This window comes from Sorex araneus, chromosome 3, assembly GCF_027595985.1.
Source record: "Sorex araneus isolate mSorAra2 chromosome 3, mSorAra2.pri, whole genome shotgun sequence".
In the NCBI taxonomy this organism is placed as follows: domain Eukaryota; kingdom Metazoa; phylum Chordata; class Mammalia; order Eulipotyphla; family Soricidae; genus Sorex; species Sorex araneus.
Window position 1 is genome coordinate 5,808,695 of NC_073304.1, and position 20,885 is coordinate 5,829,579.

At 54.7% G+C, this 20,885-nt stretch overlaps 1 protein-coding gene across 2 annotated transcripts in view; it reads right to left on the reverse strand.

Annotated features, from left to right (window-relative positions):
- Positions 1 to 2,282: 2,282 nt before the first annotated feature.
- Positions 2,283 to 20,885, reverse strand: part of AK7 (adenylate kinase 7) — a 68,910-nt gene continuing 50,307 nt past the window's right edge. For both annotated transcript variants that reach the window (XM_055132443.1, XM_055132442.1), the window contains 4 exons: positions 15,040 to 15,237; positions 10,244 to 10,464; positions 4,519 to 4,677; positions 2,283 to 2,883 (listed from right to left, as the gene is read on the reverse strand). In XM_055132443.1, the coding sequence (XP_054988418.1) occupies positions 2,845 to 2,883; positions 4,519 to 4,677; positions 10,244 to 10,464; positions 15,040 to 15,237 (617 nt within the window). In that variant the 3' untranslated portion in view covers positions 2,283 to 2,844. The remainder of the gene's footprint in view (positions 2,884 to 4,518; positions 4,678 to 10,243; positions 10,465 to 15,039; positions 15,238 to 20,885) is intronic.

Here is a 20,885-nt window from a genome sequence, read left to right on the forward strand (position 1 = left end):
TTCTTCTTCTTCTTCTTCTTCTTCTTCTTCTTCTTCTTCTTCTTCTTCTTCTTCTTCTTCTTCTTCTTCTTCTTCCTCCTCCTCCTCCTCCTCCTCCTCCTCCTCCCCCTCCCCCTCCCCCTCCCCCTCCCCCTCCCCCTCCCCCTCCCCCTCCCCCTCCCCCTCCCCCTCCCCCTCCCCCTCCCCCTCCCCCTCCCCCTCCTTCTTCTTCTTCTTTTTTTTTTGGTTATAGGGCCATATCCGGCGATGCTCAGGGGTGACTCCTGGCTCTGCACTCAGGAATTACTCCTGGTAGTGCTCAGGGGATCATATGGGATACTGGGAATCAAAGCCACATCTGCTGCGTGCAAGGCAAACGTCCTACCTGCTGTGCTATCTCTTCAGTCCAACACAATTTAAGCTATATGCATACTAGACGTCTACTGCCACAGTGTCGGTGGGTCTAGAATCTAGACGGGAGTTTAGCAGAGTTTTTAAGTTCAGGATCTATCATTACTGCACGCATTCTTGGTGTCGGACAGGGCTGGAGTCTCATCTGAAGGCCCAGCTGGGAAAGAGCTTCCACACTTGGACTGGTGGACAGGATCCAGTTCCTTAAAGCAGCTGGATTAAAGATGTCGGTGTCTGGGGCTGGAGTGATGGCACAGCGGTCATGCATTTGCCTGGCATGTGGTCAACCTGGATTTGATCCCTGTCTTCCTCTACGGTCCCCCAAGCACCACCAGGAGCGATCCCTGAGTGCAGAGCCAGGAGTAAGTCTTGAGCACCACTGGGTGTGGCCCACTGTATCACTGTTGCTCATCGATTTGCTCGAGCAGGCACGAGTAACATCTTCATTTGTCCCTGTCACGTGCCAGTGCAACCCGATGGCATCTGCTCGATCCAGGAACATGAAGAACACGTTGTTGTTACTGTTTTTGGCATGTCAAATCCATCACGGGTAGCTTGCCAGGCTCTCCAAACATGTGCAGCGAGAGGTGAGCCGGGAGCGAGCTGATCACCAGGCACGGCCCACACCCGCCGGCCGCCAGCCGGTCCCGGCCACCGCTGCTGCCGCGGCCGCCTTTGGGGCTGCGATGGACCGATTCCTGCAAGCCTTACGGGCCGCTGCCGCTGTTGGGGACGCCGAAGGACTGCACAGCACAGGCCCAAAACACAAAAATGAAGAGGTCCGTCTTGCTAGTTCTTTCAAGACCCCTGCTGATCCCTAATCCCGCGGACCGCCCCAGCTCAACCGCCAGCTCACCGAGCAGGGAAGCGGAGACGGCAGCAAAGGCAGCAGCCTGCTGGCAAAACTGCATTCACGCTCATGCAGCTTAAGCTCAGTTGCATTTTATCGGGTAGAAGCCAATCACAACTTCCACCCACAACCAAATGGAAGTAGTCGTGCAGAGAAACAAACATCATCTGGAGAGCTAGTGCAGATGGTGGGGAGCTGGCTCTGCACACAGCCAACCTGAGTTTGATCCCACGCACTTCATAGGTGCTACCTAGGGATAGAACCCCGGTTGGCCGCATGCAAGGCAAGCTCCCGACCCACTTACCAGCTCTCCGACTCCCTGAGCTATGGATTTTGGGGTCATACTCACCTGTGTTAGCTTACTCCTGGCTCTGCACTCAGGGATCACTCCTGGCAGGCTCAGGGGACCCTGTGGGGTGCTGGGGATTGAACCTGTACTGGCTGCGTGCAAGGCAAACACCCTCCCGACTGTACTATCGCTCCAGTCCCAAACTCTGTTATTTTTATCTTCGTATGTACCCGTCGGGCCCAAATTATTTCTAGCCACACTGCAGCGAGGTGTGTGTAAATACCACCCAAAGGAGTGCACCCCTGGCAATGACCACCGCTGAGAAAATGAGCGAGCACCCATGCAGGAACTATGATGGCCCCACCCAACCCCCTGCAAGCAAGGGTGAGCACTGCAGTAACCCCCAGTGAGCACCACAACCATCGTGGGTGGGCCTCAACTTAGGGTGAATATCCATATATTTGCCATTAAATAAAGCTAAGCTGGGGGGCAGAGAAATAGGACAGCGAGTAGAGTGATTGCTTTGCATGTGATTGACCCGGCTTTAGCCCCTGGTACCTCATATGGTCCCTTGAGCCCCACCAGGAGTGATCCTGAGCACAGAACCAGGAGTAAACCCTGAGCACCTCTGGGCATGAACCACCCCCCAAAAAAACAAAAAATAAAACATAGTTACCATTCCGTGGGATTCTGGCGATTATTAAACTTTCTGAGCATTAGGAACGATCTTAGAAACTGATGTCCATATTGCAAAGTTAGTTTATTGAAACTATTCGACAACTTATTAATTAGCACAAATAGTAGAATTATTTATCTGGTTACATGACTTTTAGATCAAGAGGTTTATTACCGTTCTGATCGGCGATTGTGATCCTGACCCCAAACAAGCCAGAAAGCAATCCCCTCTGCCCCACGGTGACGCCACGTGGGCCACTTTAATCCCCAACCCTACGATCATCAGAAGAGGGACTCGACACCATGAGTAAAGGCATTAGCTTACCTAGAAGAATAAGACAAATCTGGCTTTCCTTGTGTGATGAATTACTGAAAACAGTGGCACATGTATACTCGGACTAAGACTGAAACAGTCCCTGGGTGCTCCATCTGCAGATACCTTATCAGTTTACCTTTCATCTATTGGTCTGAGGCCGCAGTGACTCATGACCAGAGTGCTTCCCAGAACCATTCCTCTGAAGATTTCTGTACAGTAAGTTAAGCAAAGCAATTTTCCAAGGGATTTTTTTTTCCCCCAAAGGCAATGTTAACTTCATCTCTAGCTCTGCAAGGGTGTATGACATCATGAAGCCTTAAGGTTTCACTGCGTTTCAGGATTATTCTTGAAGAGGTACTCAGCCTATAATGAATGGGAAGAAGGAAAAAAAAAACCAAATCAACAAGTTTGGAGATACAAGAGACTGATCGGTCACATATTTACAATTGAAAAATAAAAGTGCAGGGGCTACAGCAATAGTGGGTAGGGCGTTTGCTTAGCAAGTGGCCAACAGTTTGATCCCTGGCACCCCACATGGTCCCCCAACCCCCACCAGGCATGGTCCCTGAACAAAGAGCCAGGGGTAAGGACTGAGCCCCACCAGGTACGGTTCAAAATTAAAAAAAAAAAAAAAAACACTTAACTTCCTACTTGCAAAAATAATGTCTTATTAGTATTTATTTTTTAATGTCAGGCATCTAACCCAGGGCCTCATATGTCCAAGGAAAGTGTGTTTGCTCTGAACTACATTCCCAGACCCAAAGTCTTATTTCTCTATTTCAACTGACTTCCTGTTTAGAATCAGACAGTTTCAGGTTTGTTGGTTTGGGGGGAGGGTCAAACCCCCCCCTCCCCCTATGGTGCTCGGGGCTAACCCTCGGCACTGTGCTCAGGAATCAGTCTTGGCGGTACTTTATGTACTATGTCAGGGTACTCTGACCCCCCCTTTTTTCTTTCTTTGGTTTTGGTTTTGGTTTTACCCGGCTATGCTCAGGGGTGATTTCTGACTGCACTCAGGCTTCATCCTGGCAGACTCAGGGGATCATACAGGACGGTGGGGATTGAAGCGGGGTTGGTCACATGCGAGGCCAGAGCCTTACCTGCTGTACTATGGCTCCAGCTCTATCTTTACTTTTTATTATTTTTTTTTCTTTTTGGGTCACACCTGGCGATGCACAGGGGTCACTCCTGGCTCTGCACTCAGGAATTACTCCTGGCGGTGCTCAGGGGACCATATGGGATGCTGGGATTTGAACCCGGGTCGGCCGCGTGCAAGGCAAATGCCCTACCCGCTGTGCTATCGCTCCAGCCCCTCTATCTTTACTTTTTAAAATATCTTTTTCAAAACAAGGTACGCCAGAATCTGGGCCAGGGAGAGAGTACAGAGAGTCAGCTGCAACGCAAGGCAAGTAGCTGACTCTGGTTCCATCCCTGCCACCACGTGGGGTGCCCCCGTCCCCAACACCAAGAAGAAGCCCTGAGCACCAGCAGGTGTGGCCCCAAATGAAAAATAAACAAATAGGACTGGAGTGATAGCACAGTGGATAGGGCGTTTGCCTTGCATGCGGCCACCCTGGTTGGATTCCTCTGTCCCTCTCGGAGAGCCCGGCAAGCTACCGAGAATATCCCGCCCGCACAGCAGAGCCTGGCAAGCTCCCCGTAGCATGTTTGATATGCCAAAAACAGTGACAACAAGTCTCGCCATGGAGACGTTACTGGTGCCCACTCGAGCAAATCGATGAACAGTGGGACAACGGCGCTAGAGTCAAGAACCAGTTATAAAGAAGGGCTAAAGCAGCAGCTTAGGACGCCACCTTGCCCCTGGCCAACTCAGATTCAAATCCCCGGAACCCCACATGGTCCCCAAAGTCCTGCCGGGAATGATCCCTGAGTCTGCGCAGAACCAGGAGAGAGCCCTGAGCACCATCGGGTGTGATTCCCCAAATCACAAAACAAAAGAATTTAAATAAACGAATAAATGAAAGACCAGTGTCCTACCAGGAAGTCCACCGGATCCTCGGGCCTGACCTTGCAGCACTCGTTGAGGCCCTGCATCAGCGTGGGCATCACGTAGGCCATCAGGTAATTCCTCAGGGGCACGGACTGCGCCTCCAGCAGCTCCCTCTCCTCCCGTTTCACTTCCTCTAGGCGTTTGCTCTACGGAGAGAAGGTCTGGGAGTGAAGCGAGAGCAGCGAGACCACTGCAGGGGTGGGGGGCAGGGAGATGATCCTGGGCATGTTCACCGCCGGAGAGCAGGGTGGGCTTGCTGGGGCCGGAGTGACAGTACAGTGGGGAAGGAGCTCGCCTTGCGTGCCACAGACCTAGGTTCGATCCCGGGCATCCCATAAGGGTCCCCAAGCACTGCCAGGAGTGATTCCTGAGTGCAGAGCCAGGAATAACTCCGTCTGTTATGTAGGGGTGTCACCCCCCCCTAAAAACAAAACAAAACAAAAAAATGATGTTTTGGTGTTTCCCTAGTGGAGAAGAGCTGACAAGGATGATATGAAAACTGGAGGGGGGAGGTGGTAGATGTACAGAGGGGCAGAGACTGGCCCTGCACAGTGCTGATCTGGGTTGATTCCTGCCACCACATATGGCTCCAAATCCCACCAGGAGGGAATCCCTGAGCATAGGCCCAGGAAATGAGCCCTGGCACAGTCTTAAAATATCACTGTATCACTGTCATCCCGTTGTTCGTTGATTTACTTTAGCGGGTACCAGCAACGTCTCTATTACACTCAGCCCTGAGATTTTAGCAGCCTCTCCTTACTCGTCTTTCCCAACGATTGGAGGCTCTTTAAGGGTCAGGGGAATAATATAATAATAATAATATAATATAATAATAATAATAATAATAATAATAATATCGTTACTGCTTTTGGCATATTGAATATGCCACGGGGAGCTTGCCAGGCTCTGCCGTGCGGGCGGGATACTCTCAGTAGCTTGCCAGGCTCTCCTAGAGGTATGTATATCTGTTACTGTATTTGGGATATGAATAGGCCAAGGTAGCTTGTCAGGTTTTCCAAGAGGGAGAACTAGGCTATCAGATGTCGCGCTTCCAGGAACTTTGTTTTACAGTCTCTGGATGGTGGCCGTTGATGGGATCACACAGTGCTGGTGGCAGTTTCTGGGTGTGACTGCCTAGCTACTGGAAAATGGGGGATCTGGGTGGAAGAGGCCTAGTCCCGATTCGAGCAGCCTTGGTGATCTTAGCCCCAGGTCCCACACACCTGGGTTCCTCTGCCGGCTCCCCCATGCGTGAGGCTCATCCAAACATGTGGAGAGTGGCTCTGAGCATAGCCATCTTAAATATATATATATATACATATATATATATATATACACATATATATATATAGCACAGTGGGTAGGGCGTTTGCCTTGCACGCGGCCGACCCAGGTTCAATCCCTCTGTCCCTGTCAGAGAGCCCGGCAAGCTACTGAGAGCATCCCGCCCACACGGCAGAGCCTAGCAACCTACCCATGGCATATTCGATATGCCAAAAACAGTAACTACAAGTCTCACAATGGAGACGTTACTGGTGCCCACTCGAGCAAACCAATGAACAACGGGACAATAGTGCTACAGACAGTGCTACATATAGTCTAAGGGGCCTGAGAGACACAGCAGGGACAGCAATGGCAATTGCCTAGAGATAATCCTGGTTTGACTCCTGGCACCCCATCTAGTCCCCTGACCCCCCTTCCCATGAGTGATCCCTCAGCAGTGCTCAGGAAGTAAATCCCAGAAACAAACAAATATCTGTCTGTTCTTTAGAGGATGATAAATTGGATCCAACCAATAGAAACAAAAGCTACTGGGTCCCTGGGCGGGGCGATAGCAGGGCAGGCAGAGGGCTTGCCCTGAGCACCGCCGGCCCCGGCGTCCCACAGGGCACCCACTAAGTACGCCAGACAGACTTACTGAGCGGGACAGACTGAAAGCAGCTGGGGCGGGGCAGGGAGGAGACTGAGAGCTGAGGAGACTGGTGGGGGCAGACAGGGGTGCAGTGGGGGGAGGTGTGGACGGTGGTGAAGTGGGAGGTAGGTGGGGAGAGGGGTGGGAGAGGAGAGATGAATCAGCCCCGCAGCCCTGCACAGTCCCGGACGGGATGTAAGACTTCCCATGAGGAGGCCGGGGGTGGATTTGGCACCTCTCAGGGAGCCGAATGGGCAGGACTCAGTTGCAGGGAGTGAAATGAGGGGGGCTGAGGCTGAGTCCCCGAGTGAGATGGTCAAAGAAAGCAAGAGCAGGGGGCTGGCAAACAGCAAGACATCACACGTTTATGGGCAGGGGCGAGGGGTGCCCAGGCACTGCTCAGAGGTGCGCCGGGGGACATTCCCTCGATTGTTCCCCTGACATTCTACCAACCGGAAGCAGTTCAAGGCCAGCATCCGGGGGCGTTCAATCCCCAACGCCACATACATTCCCTCAAGCACCTGCGAGCAGAGGCAGGAGTGATCCCTGAGTGATCCCTGCCCGCAGAGGCAGGAGTGATCCCTGAGTGATCCCTGCCCGCAGAGGCAGGAGTCAGCCCTGAGTGATCCCTGCCCGCAGAGGCAGGAGTCAGCCCTGAGTGATCCCTGCCCGCAGAGGCAGGAGTCAGCCCTGAGTGATCCCTGTGAGAGAGGCAGGAGTCAGCCCTGAACACGGGCAGGCACGGCCCAAATCCTGGCGGTGGAGGCGGGAATACTCTGGAGCAAGATGGGGGCCTGAGTGACAGCACAGTAGGGAGGGTGCTGGCCTGGCACGCAGCTGCCAGAGGTGTGAACTCCAGCATCCCACAGGGTCCCCCGACCCACCAGAAATGGTTTCCGAGTGCAGAGCCAGGACTAAGCCCTGAGCACCGCCAGGTGTGGCCCAGAACCTTAATAATGATGATGATGATAATATCAATAATATTAACAGCCTGGAGCTAGAGCCCCCATTTGACCCAGCCCTGCCATGTCTGGGGATTTCTTCCAAGAAAATGAAAACCTAACTTGAACAGCTAGAAGTTAGAAATTGAGCTCCCATCTGACCCAGCAATACCACTTCTGGGAATACATCCCAGAGAGACGATGGCACCGCGATAGCATAGCAGGCAGGGCATTTGCCTTGCATGCAGCCGACCTGGGTTCGATTCCTCTGCCCCTCTCGGAGAGCCTGGCAAGCTACCGAGAGTATCTTGTCCACCTGGTAGAGCCTGGCAACTACCTGTGGCGTATTCGATATGCCAAAGACAGTAACAAGAAGTCTCACAATGGAGATGTTACTGGTGCCCGCTCGAGCAAATCGATGAGCAACGGGATGACAGTGATACAGTGATAGAGTGAACAGCTACAGCCGCCCTCTGCTTGTCTACAGCAGTGCTCATTACGAGCACTGAGATCTGGGAGCCATCAAAGCGCCTCTCTGTGGAGAACACGGTAAAGTAAGGCGCTGTGTCAGGGAAGTGGGGTGTGTCCTGTGGGGCGGAAGAGGAAGCGTTTCCTTTCACCAACATGCAAGGAGTTTGGACGGAGATGGGAAGCAAAATCAGCTGGAAAAAAAGACAAATGTTGGATGGTTTCTCTCTTGCGCGAGCTCTAGGGGCGTGAGCTGGATGCACAGGAGCTGGGAGACGGCTCAATGGGCTGGCTGCGTCTTTTGCATCTGAGAGACCAGGTTTGATCCCCAGCACTGCATATGGTACCCTGAGCACCGCTAGGTGTGACCACGTGCCCCGCCCCCCGCCAAATTAATTTAATTTAATTAAAAAAATATCGCTCAGTGGGTAGGGCATCTGCCTTGCATGCGGCCGACCTGGATTCAATTCCTCCACCTCTCTCAGAGAGCCGGGCAAGCTACTGAGAGTATCCCACCCACACTGCAGAGCTGGCAAGCTCCCCATCTCGTATTAAATATGCCAAAAACAGTACAAGTCTCACTATGGAGACGTTACTGGTGCCCGCTCAAGCAAATTGATGAACAACAGGATGACAGTGCTACAGTGCTAATTTTAAAAAAATAAATGAATAAATAAAAGTAGGGCTGGAGGGATATTACAGCGGGAAAGGCATTTGCCTTGCACATGGCCAACCCAGGTTCGATCTCCGGCATCTCATAGGGTCCCCCTAGCACTGCCAGGAATAATTCCTGAGTGCAGAGCCAGGAGTAACCACTGAGCACAAGGTGTAGTCCCAAAACAAAAACCAAAAAAAGAAAGAAAAAATTTAAAATTTAAGTTAAAAGTAAGTTTCCTACCAGAAAAATTGATGGCGTGGTCCAGCCTGTCCTCCCAGCATGCCTGCGGGCGCACGGGGCTCCCCGAGCACCCAAGCAAGGGTCCGGGAGTGGCCGCTGAGCAGTGCCACAAACAAACAAAACAGTAGCCCACCCCCAAACTGATAAACAGACAAATAGAAATAAAAAAATAACCAGTTGACACTGATAAGCTGACCAAGGTCACGTGAGGGGTGGGGAGGGGGGTGGGGGAGGGGTAACAGAGAGAAATGAAGAAATGAAGAATGGTTGGACAAAGTCCTCAAAGAGGCATGAAATTAAAAAGGGAGAGATTTATTTTTATCATGTTTAATTAGATATTTTTAATATGTTGCCAATTGTGTTTCTTTGAACTGGATTTCACGTGGAATCATGAAATTATTTCGGGTGATTTGGGGGTGGCAGGGGCAGGGCTGGGTGCTGGGTGGGGGCACTCCTGGCAGAGCTCAAGGGACGGGGGGATGCTGGGGACCGCGAGGCTTAGAGCGCCAGCCCGTGTGTCTCTCCCGCCCCTCAGCCTCTGTGTCTACAGCACTTGCCTGCGGGCAGGTCCTGGGTCCCACCGCCCGGTGCCACACAGCCTCTGAGTGGAGGCCCCCTGCCCCCGCACTGGTGGGAAGCACCCCCAAACGATGGCGCACACAGTTAGGCTGAATGACCCATGGGGTGTGACCACAGAACCGAGGTGCTGGAGCAGAGGGGACCCCAAGGTGGGGGTGCCTGTGTGGGGCCATGCGAGGTCGTACCCTGAACAGAGACCATCTTGGAACTAACGTGTCTCAGACAGACAAAAACGTGCTTGGGGAGGAAGCAAGGCAGAGTTTCTATGCCTAAGGGGCCCCCACCTGCACATTCACACATGCACATCCATGCACACACATGTGCACTCACCCACACACGTGCAGACATGCTCATACACACTCGTGTGCAATCACTAGCACACTTATGTACACTCACGTGCACACATGTGCACACTCTATGTAACTAACCCACGTGTGTGCACACACCCAGGCATGTGCACACAGATGCATAATGACCCACATATGTGCACATTCACTCCCACACATGTACACATCCACACATGTGCACACTCACCCACACACATGCATACATGTGCACACCGACACAGTAAGCACTCACACACATACATGTGCACACTCAGTGCGCACTAACCACACACATGCACATTCACCCACACATGCAGACACATGCACATGTGCACATTCACCCACCCACATACACACATGTGCACCCTCACCCACACTCCCACTTACCCTCACACCCACATGCTCGCCCATGCCCATGCATGTATACTCATACTCACACATGTTTACACACACCCACATTCAGGCGCCTGTAGCCTCAGCCACATGCAAGACACGCATGCACTCATTCACGCACACGCACCCTCATGCACACACGCCAGCGCACACAGGCCCCTCAGGCGTCCTGCTCGCGTGTGCGGGCACACTCACCCACTCCTCCCAGCGGGCTTTCTTCTCCTCCAACTCCTGGGCTTCCTGGCGCTTCTTCTCCGCCTGCTCGGCCGTCTCCTTGGCCAGGAGCGCCTCGGCGGCTCTGAGGTCCTCCTCCTCCTGCTCCTCCTCCGTCAGCCCGTAGTTCCGAGGCTCCCCGATCTCCTTGATGAGCTGTTTGATGACGAGTCTGTTCTGGGCATCTTCCAGCCTCCCGACGTCTGTACTCGCCAGGAGAGGGGAGGGGTTTGAAACCTTTGCCACGGGCCAGCCGCGCGCTCGGCCGAGACGGGCAAAGGTTTCTCCACAGAGGGGCCTCTGCTAGGTCCTGCACAGCCAAGGATTTCTTGTCTTGGGGGCCAAAGCGATGGTACAATGAGCCAGGCGTTTGCCTTGCACGCAGCTGACCCAGGTTCAATCCCTGACTCCCCACATAGCCCCTCCCCAGGCACTGCGGGGAGTAACAGTAACTCCTGGGCACAGAGCCGGGAGTGATCCCTGAGCACCACCAGCTCTGACCCCAAAACAAAAAGAATTTCCTGTCCTGGGGCCAGAGCAATAGCACAGCAGGTAGGGCATTTGCCTTGCATGCAGCCAAGGCCGGTTTGATCCCTGGCAGCCCAAATGGTCCCCCGAATCCCACAGGTGATCCCCAAGTTTAGAGTCAGGAGTAAGCTCTGGGCACAGCTGGGTGTTCCCCCCCTTCAAAAAAAAACAAACAACTAAAACTATCTCATAATAATAAAGGATGGCAATCTTTTTAATTTATTTTTTATTTTTTAATTATTTTTGCTTTTTGGGTCACACAGCGATGCACAGGGGTTACTCCTGGCTCTGCACTCAGGAATTACTCCTGGCGGTGCTCAAGGGACCATATGGTGGGAATCGAACCCGGGTTGGCCGCATGCAAGGCAAACGCCCTCCCCGCTGTGCTCTCGCTCCAGCCCCCATCTGTTTTGTTTTGAGGAGGAGAGGGCTGGGGAAGACGAAGGGCTGGAGCTCAGGCTCAGAAGACCCAGGATGGGTCCCAGGCACCACGTGGTCCCGAGTACGTGCCAAGAATTCAAACCAAGAAGAAGGGAAAGAGAAAGGGCCAGCTGGTGAGCACCCCCGCAGTCCCCACACCCCGGCGGGTCAGGCTTCCTCAGGACCACCGGCCGGGAAGGGGCAGGGGTGGGTCCATCTGGGACCGGAAGCTCCTTGACTTTCTGGGGGCAACGCCCACTGGCCCCTCCCACTCGTCCGTGCGGTCAGCACTGGGCCAGGAAGAGCTGATGGGAAGTCAGGAGCCCAGACAAAAGAGAGGAGACCGACGCCCCCCAGGCCCCCATTAGGCCTGAGCTAAGCCCACCTCACTGCCTGAGCTCTGACCTCGCCCTGTGTCCCCTGTCTGGCCATCCTGAAACTGTGGCCCGCAGAGCCCCCTTTCCTGCCTGAAGGCGCAGCAGCCCGCAGCCACACCCAGCACCCTCCAGCACAGAAATGGCCCCGCTACAGGAAACCTTATCAAACGGCCAAGCTTCCAGATCATTCCAGCTCTGCAGCTCCAAGCTTCACCCTGACTGTGCGCCCAGTAGGACCACGGCCAATCTGACGGGAGAGCTGCACAGAGGCCACCAAGGTCGGGGGGCGAAAACAGTGGCCCAGAAGGCTCAGCTCGCACCAGCCAGCACAGAAGATGCTCGGACAACGGCTTTATAACACCACTGCCACGGGGTGCAGCGGGGAGGGCATTTGCCTGGCACACAGCCGAACCGGGTTCAATCCTCGGCACCCCATCTGGTTCCCCAAGCACCGCCAGGAGTGATTCCTGAGTGCAGAGCCAGGAACTACCCCTGAGCATTGCTGGGTGTGGTCCAAAAAGCTAAATAAATAAATAAATAAATGAATACCATTGTGAGATACTGTTAATTAGTTTAGCACAGCAGTAGGGCGTTTGCTTTGCACGTGGCCAACCCAGGTTCGATTCCTCCGTCCTTCTCGGAGAGCCCGGCAAGCTACTGAGAGTATCCCGCCCGCACGGCAGAGCTTGGCAAGCTCCTTGTGGCGTATTCAGTATGCCAAAACCAGTAACAGCAGGTCTCACAGAGGAGACGTTACTGGTGCCCGCTCGAGCAAATTGACGACAGTGCTACAGTGCTACCGTGTAGATACTGATCTATTTTTGATCACTCCATTTGCCTTTGTGTAGTAACAAACAATGTGAAGTAGATTTGTTGGTGCCTGTAAGGGGACAGGCTTGGGGGGGAGGGGGGTTGGGAAACTGGGGACAAGGGTGCTGGGAAGGTCCCACGGGTGGTGGGATTAGAGTTGGAACACTGAATGCCTGAAGCAACTGGATTACGAACAAGTTGGTAAATCACCAAATTACAGTATAAAATAAAATTAAAAAGATCTCAAAAACAAAGAGAGTGTGGCCCCATCCCAGCCGCCTTCCGCCCTGCGTGGTGGGGTGCCCATGGCCCCACAGCCCCGCTGGGAGGGGGGACTGTCACCCACGGGGGCCTCCAGGCGGGAGAGGGGAGCACGGGACAGGAGCTGCTCAGAGGGCGCTTTGCGCTCAAGGGCCACTCCAGGATGACTCAGGGGACCACGTGGGGTGCCAGGGGTTGAATCGCGTGCCAGGAAAGTGTCCTGCCACTGTAGCACGCTTTAGCACCTTATTTGTTTGCTGCCTCCGTTTACTTAGTTCCGGTTTTGGCGTGTGGGCTGGTGGCACTGTTCCCTGCTCAGAGCTGGTGAGACCCCCGCGGCCTGGAGCAGTGTGCGTCCTTCACAGTACACATGTGTGCACAGACATGCATATGCATGCTCACACCTCACATGCTGATGGTCTGTCTCATGGGCACAGCTTCGGAATGTGAGATCAACCCGTCTACCTTCCTTTCTTTCCCTCCCCCTTCCCCTTCCCTTTCTTTTCTTTTCCTTCACGTTATCTTCCTTTCTTTTTCTTTTCCTTAATTTTCCTTTTTTTTTTTTTTTTTTTGCTTTTTTGGGTCACACCCGGCGATGCTCAGGGGTTACTCCTGGCTCTGCACTCAGGAATTACTCCTGGCAGTGCTCGGGGGACTATCTGGGATGTTGGGAATCGAACCCAGGTCGGCCGCGTGCAAGGCAAATGCCCTCCCTGCTGTACTATTGCTCCAGCCCCTCTTTTCCTTAACTTTCTTCTTTCTTTTCTTTTTCGGAAGGAGACTTAACATACCTGCCCGGCAGGCACATGGTTGTGAGTTGAATCCTGAGGCCCCACATGCACAGTGGAATCCGGCAGCCCTGCTGTTGGGGCTCGTGTGATCCCTGGCGCCACAAGCAATTTCCGGCCATGCAGCAGCCACAACGCCACAGGAAGCCCCAAGAGGGGTGCCTCACCTGGAAATGCCGCCACTAACGCTTAAGCGCTGTGGCCACAAAAAGTGACCTTGTGAGCACTCAGTGGCCCCAGGAAACAGCCCTGACACACGCTTCAGCTTCGAGTGGGGCATGCCCAGAGAGCACTGTGCCAGCAGCACTCTTCACAGGGTGCAAAGCTCAGTGAGCACCACAGCTGAGTGTGGGAGCACTGTCACCCGCTGTGAAGCCCCCCCGGAGGGCACCAGGGGAGCTAAAACGCAGTAGCCCCCAACTGGGCACGTGTGCGACCCCCAGTCGTGAAGACAGAGGCTGGAAGAACTGGCTGAGCACGGGACCCCCTGAGCCGGGAGGGGGCCTGCGGGCCACCGGGCACGACCCCCAAACGGACACAAAATCCTGGGCTGGAGCCAGAGGACGGCGGGCAGGGCGCTGGCCTCGCACCCCGCCCGGCCCTGGTTCAGTCCCACGTGGTCCCCTGATGCCCACCGGGAGTGACTCCTGAGTGCAGAGCCAGGGTAACCCCTGGCGTCACTGGGGTGTGACCCCCAAAGCAAAGTCCAGGGGGAGCCTCAAAGCTCCAGAAAGCGACAGGGACGGAGCAGTGCTCCTCAGGAACACGGGGAGAGGCCCGGGCAGCCAGGAGCTGACGCCTGGCCCTGGTGACACACATTGCCTGTCGCGGTCCAGCAGGGGTCTCAAGCCACCAGACAGCGGGTCAGTTCTCACCCTGCACATGGCTGACCGCAGCCCAACCCCAGCACCACACATGGTCCCCAAGCCCCACCAGGACTGCGAGCACAGACCCAGGAGTAAGCCCTGAGCACCACTGGGTGTGGCCCCCAAACAATGAAAATGCCGGTTTAGGGTTCGAAGCGATAGCACAGCGGGGAGGGCGTTTGCCTTGCATGTGGCTGACCTCAGTTCGATCCCTGGCATCCTACATGGTTCCCTGAGCACCGCCAGGAGTAATTCCCGAGTGCAGAGCCAGGAGTAACCCCTGAGCATGGCCAGTGGGACCCACCAAGTTTCTCTTTGTATCCCGGGCCCCGTCTCTGGCACCCAAAGAAGAGTGTGCCCCCAGGGGAGAGACAACAGTGAGACAGCACAGCGGGGAGGGCGTTCGCCTTGTGCACCGCTGGTCCAGGTTCAGCCCCCGGCATCCCATAGGGTCCCCCAAGCCCACCAGGAGTGATTCCTGCGTGCAGAGCCAGGAGCACGCCCTGCGCACTGCCAGGTGTGGCCCCCAAGCAAGCAAACAAAATGGGTCCACATGTGCCTGGAGGACAACCATCTGCCCTGCCCAGCCCTCCCAAATGCTCCAACCGAAAGTGCTCGGCAGAAGAGAGTGCTGGGTGACTTCCACCTCGCCAGCACCTTCCACTCGCTCCGGCGGGGCCGGGGCCGTGTCCCCACACTCCACTGTGACGCCCCCCTCGCCTTCCTACCGATGTGGATGGGGTGGATCTCCAGCTCGTCAAAGTAATTCAGGACCGTCTCATCCTCGGTGCTGACATCGCGGTAGGTGCCGAGCGCGCGGAGGAAGCGGTCCTGGCTGTAGTGGGTGCCCGCCACCACGCTCTCGGGCAGGTTTATCACACGGTCCTTCAGGAACTCATCCGAGGCGTCCAGCGCGCAGACGAACTCTGGGGAGAGGCGGGGGGGGGGCACCCCGAGTCAGCACAGTGCCGGGATAAAGGCTGGGGGCCGGCTGGGGCGGCCGCGCATCACAGAGACAGCTGCTCCTCCGAAGGCCTCAAGGCCTGCACCGTCAGGGGATGAGCACTGGAGACCCAGCTCGGGGCACTGATCCCCCTCCTCCCTCCCTCCTCCCTCCCTCTCCCCTTCCCTCTTCCTTCCCCTTTCTCCATCCACCCTTCCTCCTCTTTCCTGCCTTCCTCCCTCCACCCTCCCTTCCTACATTCCTCTCTCCCTCCTTCCCTTCTTTCCTTCCTCTATCCCTTCCTTCCTCTGCCCCTCTTCCCTCCCTCCTTCTTTCCCTCCCTCCCTCTTCCTTCCCTCCCTTTCCCTCCTTCCTTCCCTTCTTCCTTCCTTCCCTCCTCCCTCCCTCCCTCTCCCCCTCTCTTTACACTCCGATGCAAAGAATGTGTGTTCAGAGGTGATGTGGTTTTAAGCAAAGGCTTAGCATCTCTTCGCTCATTTTTTTAACTCCATGGAAATATTTCTGAGTGTGATGTGTAAGCCACTGCATCAGGACCCCTGGGGAGCAAATTAAAAATCCAGAGTCCTGGACCTCACGACAGACGCTGTATCAGATTCAAGGAGCAAAGCCAGCAACAGGACTAAAGCTTAGCCCGAGACACTCCCTGCAGGTGATGTATCTCCCTCCCTCCCGCCCTCCCTCCCTCTCTCCTTCCCTCCCTCTCTCCCACCCTTCCAACTATTCCTTCCTTCCTCCCTCCCTATCTCCCTCCCTCCCTCCTTTCCATTTCTTCCTTCCTTCCTTCCTTCCTTCCTTCCTTCCTTCCTTCCTTCCTTCCTTCCTTCCTTCCTTCCTTCCTTTCCTCCCTCCTTCCTTCCTCCCTCCCTCCCTTCCTTCCTTCCTTCCTTCCTTCCTTCCTTCCTTCCTTCCTTCCTTCCTCCCTCCCTCCCTCCCTCCCTCCCTCCCTCCCTATCTCCCTTCCTTCCTTCCTTCCTTCCTTCCTTCCTTCCTTCCTTCCTTCCTTCCTTCCTTCCTTCCTTCCTTCCTTCCTTCCTTCCCCCTTTATTCCATTGCCTCCCTGTTTCCTCCCTTCTTTCCTCCTTCCCTTTCCCTTTTCTCTTGTTCTTTCCATCCTTCGTTTATATTTCTTTCCATTTAAATAGTAGCAGCAAAAATCAGCGACAACAATGCTAATTAGAATCTGGTGATCACTTACCTGGTGTTTGAACCCAGGTCAGTCATGTGCAAGACAAGTGCCCTACACACTGTCCCACAGCTCCAGCTCCTCATCATCTATTGTTTCGTTTGGGGAAATAATAACATTTAAGAAGAGATTATTGGGGCTGGAGCAATAGCATAGCAGGTAGGGCATTTGCCTTGCACGCAGCCGACCCGGGTTCAATCCTCCGCATCCCATATGGTCCCCAGAGCATCGCCAGGAGTAATTCCTTAGCACAGAATAACCCCTGAGCATCGCTGGGTGTGACCCAAAAAGCAAAAAAAAAAATAGATTCTTTAGGGTCTGGAGTAATTGGATAGCAGACAGGGCAGTTGCCTTGCTGCATAGAGCTGACCTGCGTTCGACCCCTGGCACCCCATAGGGTCCCCCAGGCCTCCAGGAGTGAACCTGGGCACCGCTGGGTGTGCCCCCCTCAAAAAAAAAAAAAAGAGAGAGACTGCCTAACCCTGAAGTAGCCCAAAGGCAGAAAGGCACGTAAATCCTGAACGCTTTGGAGGGGAGAAGCTGAGGCATCCCCCAGACCAGACCTCCAGGGCCCCACCCAGAGGGGCCGGGCCCCTCGGGAAAGAGAACTGCACAGAGACTGTGACTCGGGGAGGCCGCACAGGGCCAGGGGGACCAGGAGACAGTCAGCAGCACGGGCTTTCCTGGGACAACACCTGGGTAGACTCCTTTGGGATTTATTTGTTTGGGGGCCACACCTGGCGATGCTCAGGGCTGACTCCTGGCTCTGCACTGGGGAATTACTCCTGGCGGGGCTCGGGGGACCCGATGGGGTGCTGGGGACCGTGCAGGGCAGACACCCTCCTCGCTGTACTCGCCCCTAACTCTTTTTTTCTTTCTTTTTTTTTTTTTCCAGGTTCACTGTTGCATAGCAAAGCTGCAGAGAAACTTAGTCGGCAGAACTGTAGAAAACTCCGGGACACCCTTGGGGGCTTGGTCTTGAACGCTATCTCGCTGGCTCGTCCTGATGTCCCTTTGCTTACTTCTGCACTGGATAAGCCCGTGTTCCCTCTTGGGCAAGTCCTTCTCCCTTTCCCTCCCCCCGCCTCGTTCTAAATGTTTCAGTAACAGTAATCTTGCTCCACCATGTCACCTCCTCCTCCTGAGGTTCTCTCCTGTCCGTGGGGAAAGGCGATGAGCCCGTGATGTCTGCACCCACAACGGCCGCGCCTGATCTAGGCCAGGCGGACCCCGCACGCCCGTGGCCGAGTGGGGGGAAGCCAGGAGGTGGAGACACCTGCCCTTTCTTTTCTTTTCTCTTTTTGCTTTTTGGGTCACACCCGGCGATGCACAGGGGTTACTCCTGGCTCTGCACTCAGGAATTACTCCTGGCGGTGCTCGGGGGACCCTATGGGATGCTGGGAATCGAACCTGGGTCGGCCGCGTGCAAGGCAAGCACCCTCCCCGCTGTGCTGTTGCTCCGGCCCCCTTGCTCCCGACTCTCCCCGACAACCCTCCACAGAGGCCACTGGCTCCTCTGCGCTGTCTCCAGAAACAAGGCAGGGAAAGAAGAAGGCGATGTGGGTTTCGTTTGGTGTTGGTTTGGGGGCCTCTCTGGGCTCACTCTTGGTGGGACTCGGGGGACCAGATGTGAAGCCAGGGACTGAGCCCGGGCCAGCCGTGTGCAGGGCGAGTGCCCTACCCCTGAATTATCACTCGGACTCTGGAATCAGGGTTGGTTGGTTTTCAATATCCTTATATATCCAGATAAATCCTTACATAGCTAGATTCCCCGGAGCCCAGTCCTGACTCGGGGACTTGGGTTACTTTGTAGTCCCAGATTAGTACCAACGGGGCTTCTGATCGGTGACTCTGTTCTGTGCCACATCAGACAGTGCACGGGGCTGAATCCTGGCTCTGTGCTCATGGGGATCACAGGTGGCATCGGCCATCGAACTAAGGCTGGCTGCGTGCCAAGCAGGTGCCGTCGCTCCCCACCCCCACCCCCCGCCCCCGACTACGTCTTGGGCCCCTCATTAGGGATTCTGAAGAGTCTTTCTCATGAAGGGGTGTGTCTACGTGCAGGCTCCCGGGCTGAGGCTTTGCAGGGGAGGCAGGAGATAAGAGGAAAAGAAACAAACGTTCCGCTTTAGCTAGGCCAGCCTGGACTTGCTCAATTAGCCCCGTCCAGGGGGCGGGAGGCATTGCTACAAACTTTTTTTTGTTTGGTTTTTTGCTTTTTGAGTCACACCCAGCAATGCTCAGGGGTTACTCCTGGCTCTGCACTCAGGAATTACTCCTGGTGGTGCTCAGGGGACCCTATGGGATGCCAGGGATGGAACCCAGGTCAGCGCTGTGCCAGGCGAAGCCCAACCCACTGTACTCCGGCCCCACTGTCCAAACGCTTGCTTGGGGACATGAGGTGCAGGGGAATGAATGGAAAGACCTCACAAATAATTGGGGCTGGAGTGATAGCACAGCGGGTAGGGCGTTTGCCTTGCAAGCGGCCGACTCGGGTTCGAATCCCAGCATCCCATATGGTCCCCTGAGCACCGCCAGGAGTAATTCCTGAGTGTAGAACCAGGAGTAACCCCTGTGCGTCGCCCGGTGTGACCCAAAAAGAAAAAAAAATTCCCTCCCTTCCTTCCTTCCTTCCTTCCTTCCTTCCTTCCTTCCTTCCTTCCTTCCTTCCTTCCTTCCTTCCTCCCTCCCTCCCTCCCTCCCTCCCTCCCTCCCTCCTTTCCTTCCAGGCCAAGATCTGGAAACAACCCAAGCGACCATGAACAAGAGTGGACAAAGTCGCTTCAGTGAGCTCCCAAGGAAAGATCAGACCCTGCAGTTTGCTGCCACTTGGGTGGAATGTTAGGGAATGTTATGGAATAACTTAGAGGATGTTATGCTAAGTGAAGTGAGTCAGAAAGGAAAAGACAAACACCAGAGGGCCGGAGCGATAGTTCAGCGGGGAGGACATTGCCTTGTACGGCAGCTGACCCAGGTTCAATCCCCGTATCATCCCATATAGTCCCCTGAGCCTCGACAGGACCCATTCCTGAGTGCAGAGCCAGGAGTAAGCCCTGAGCACCCACAGGTGTGGCATAAGCCTCCCTCCAAAAACAAACAAACTAGGGGCTGGAGCGATAGCACAGCGGGAAGGGCGTTTGCCTTGCACGCGGCCAACCCGGTTCAAATCCCAGCATCCTATATGGTCCCCTAAGCACTGACAGGAGTAACCCCTGTGCATTGCCGGTGTGACCCAAAAAGCAAAAAAAGAAAAAAAACACCAGATCACCTTACTCCTTTGCGGGGTGTAATGAAAGAGGGGTGGGGGTTCTGGAGAGATAGTACAGTGTCAGGGTGCTTGCTTTGCACAAAGTGGACCCGGGTTTGATCCTGGCATCCCAATATGGTTCCCCAAGCCCTGTCAGTTTGGGGATGCTCAGAAATTACCAGGAGTAACCTCTGAGCACCCCAGGTGTGGCCTACAAACAAACGAAAGAGCGAAGGATTAGACCATCTCCGTTATAAATATACCCCAAAACATATCCTGACGTGGAGGTGCAGCATTGCAAGTACTTCTGTGTGAAGGGGGGAGGTGGGGTGGGGATGGGGAGATGGCACAGCAAGTGGGGCGCCTGCCTGGCATGTGGCAGACCTGGGTTTGACCCCAGCATCCCATATGGTTTCACAAGCTCATCCAGGAGTAATTCCTGAGCACAAAGCCAGGAGTAACCCCTGAGCACCACTGTGGCCCGAAAATAAATAAATAAATGGATAAATAAAAATAAAAAGATGTGGGCTGGAGCAATAGCACAGCGGGTAGAGCGTTTGCCTTGCACGTGGCCGACCTGGGTTCAATTCCCAGCATCCCATATGGTCCCCTGAGCACCACCAGGGGTAATTCCTGAGTGCAGAGCCAGGAATAACCCCTGTGCATCGCCGGGTGTGATCCAAAAAGCAAAAATAAAATAAAATAAAAACATGAAATTCGGCTGGGGACTTCACTGGAGTGGTTATATCGATATCGGTGAAATATACTATAGTTTGGTTACAGTTGCTAACATATGTTGCTAGCCCTGATCACTAGTGTCAGGAGCACCGCTCTTGCCCCCTCTGTCACCACTGCCACAAAACAAAGAAAGGAAAAGGGAGGGGGGGTGTCATTTATTTAAATTCCTAGCAGCTTTGCTCTAAATAAACCCACACACCGCCGAGGAGTGGGGAACCCGGAGTTCTCCAACCCTGATTGGTTCTTGCGAGTCTCCTGGGCTCGCCCCATTGGGCCCCCAACCGCTGTCCCGCCCTCAGTGGGCGGTGCCACGGGGCGCCCCGTGGCTTCCACAGCCCTGCGTCTGGGGGTGGCTTTGCAGGAGTAACACCAACTCTCAGGGAATTCTGGTTTAGGCGCCCCCCTCCCCGCCCCCCCACCCTGAGCTTCCCTGTCTTACTTT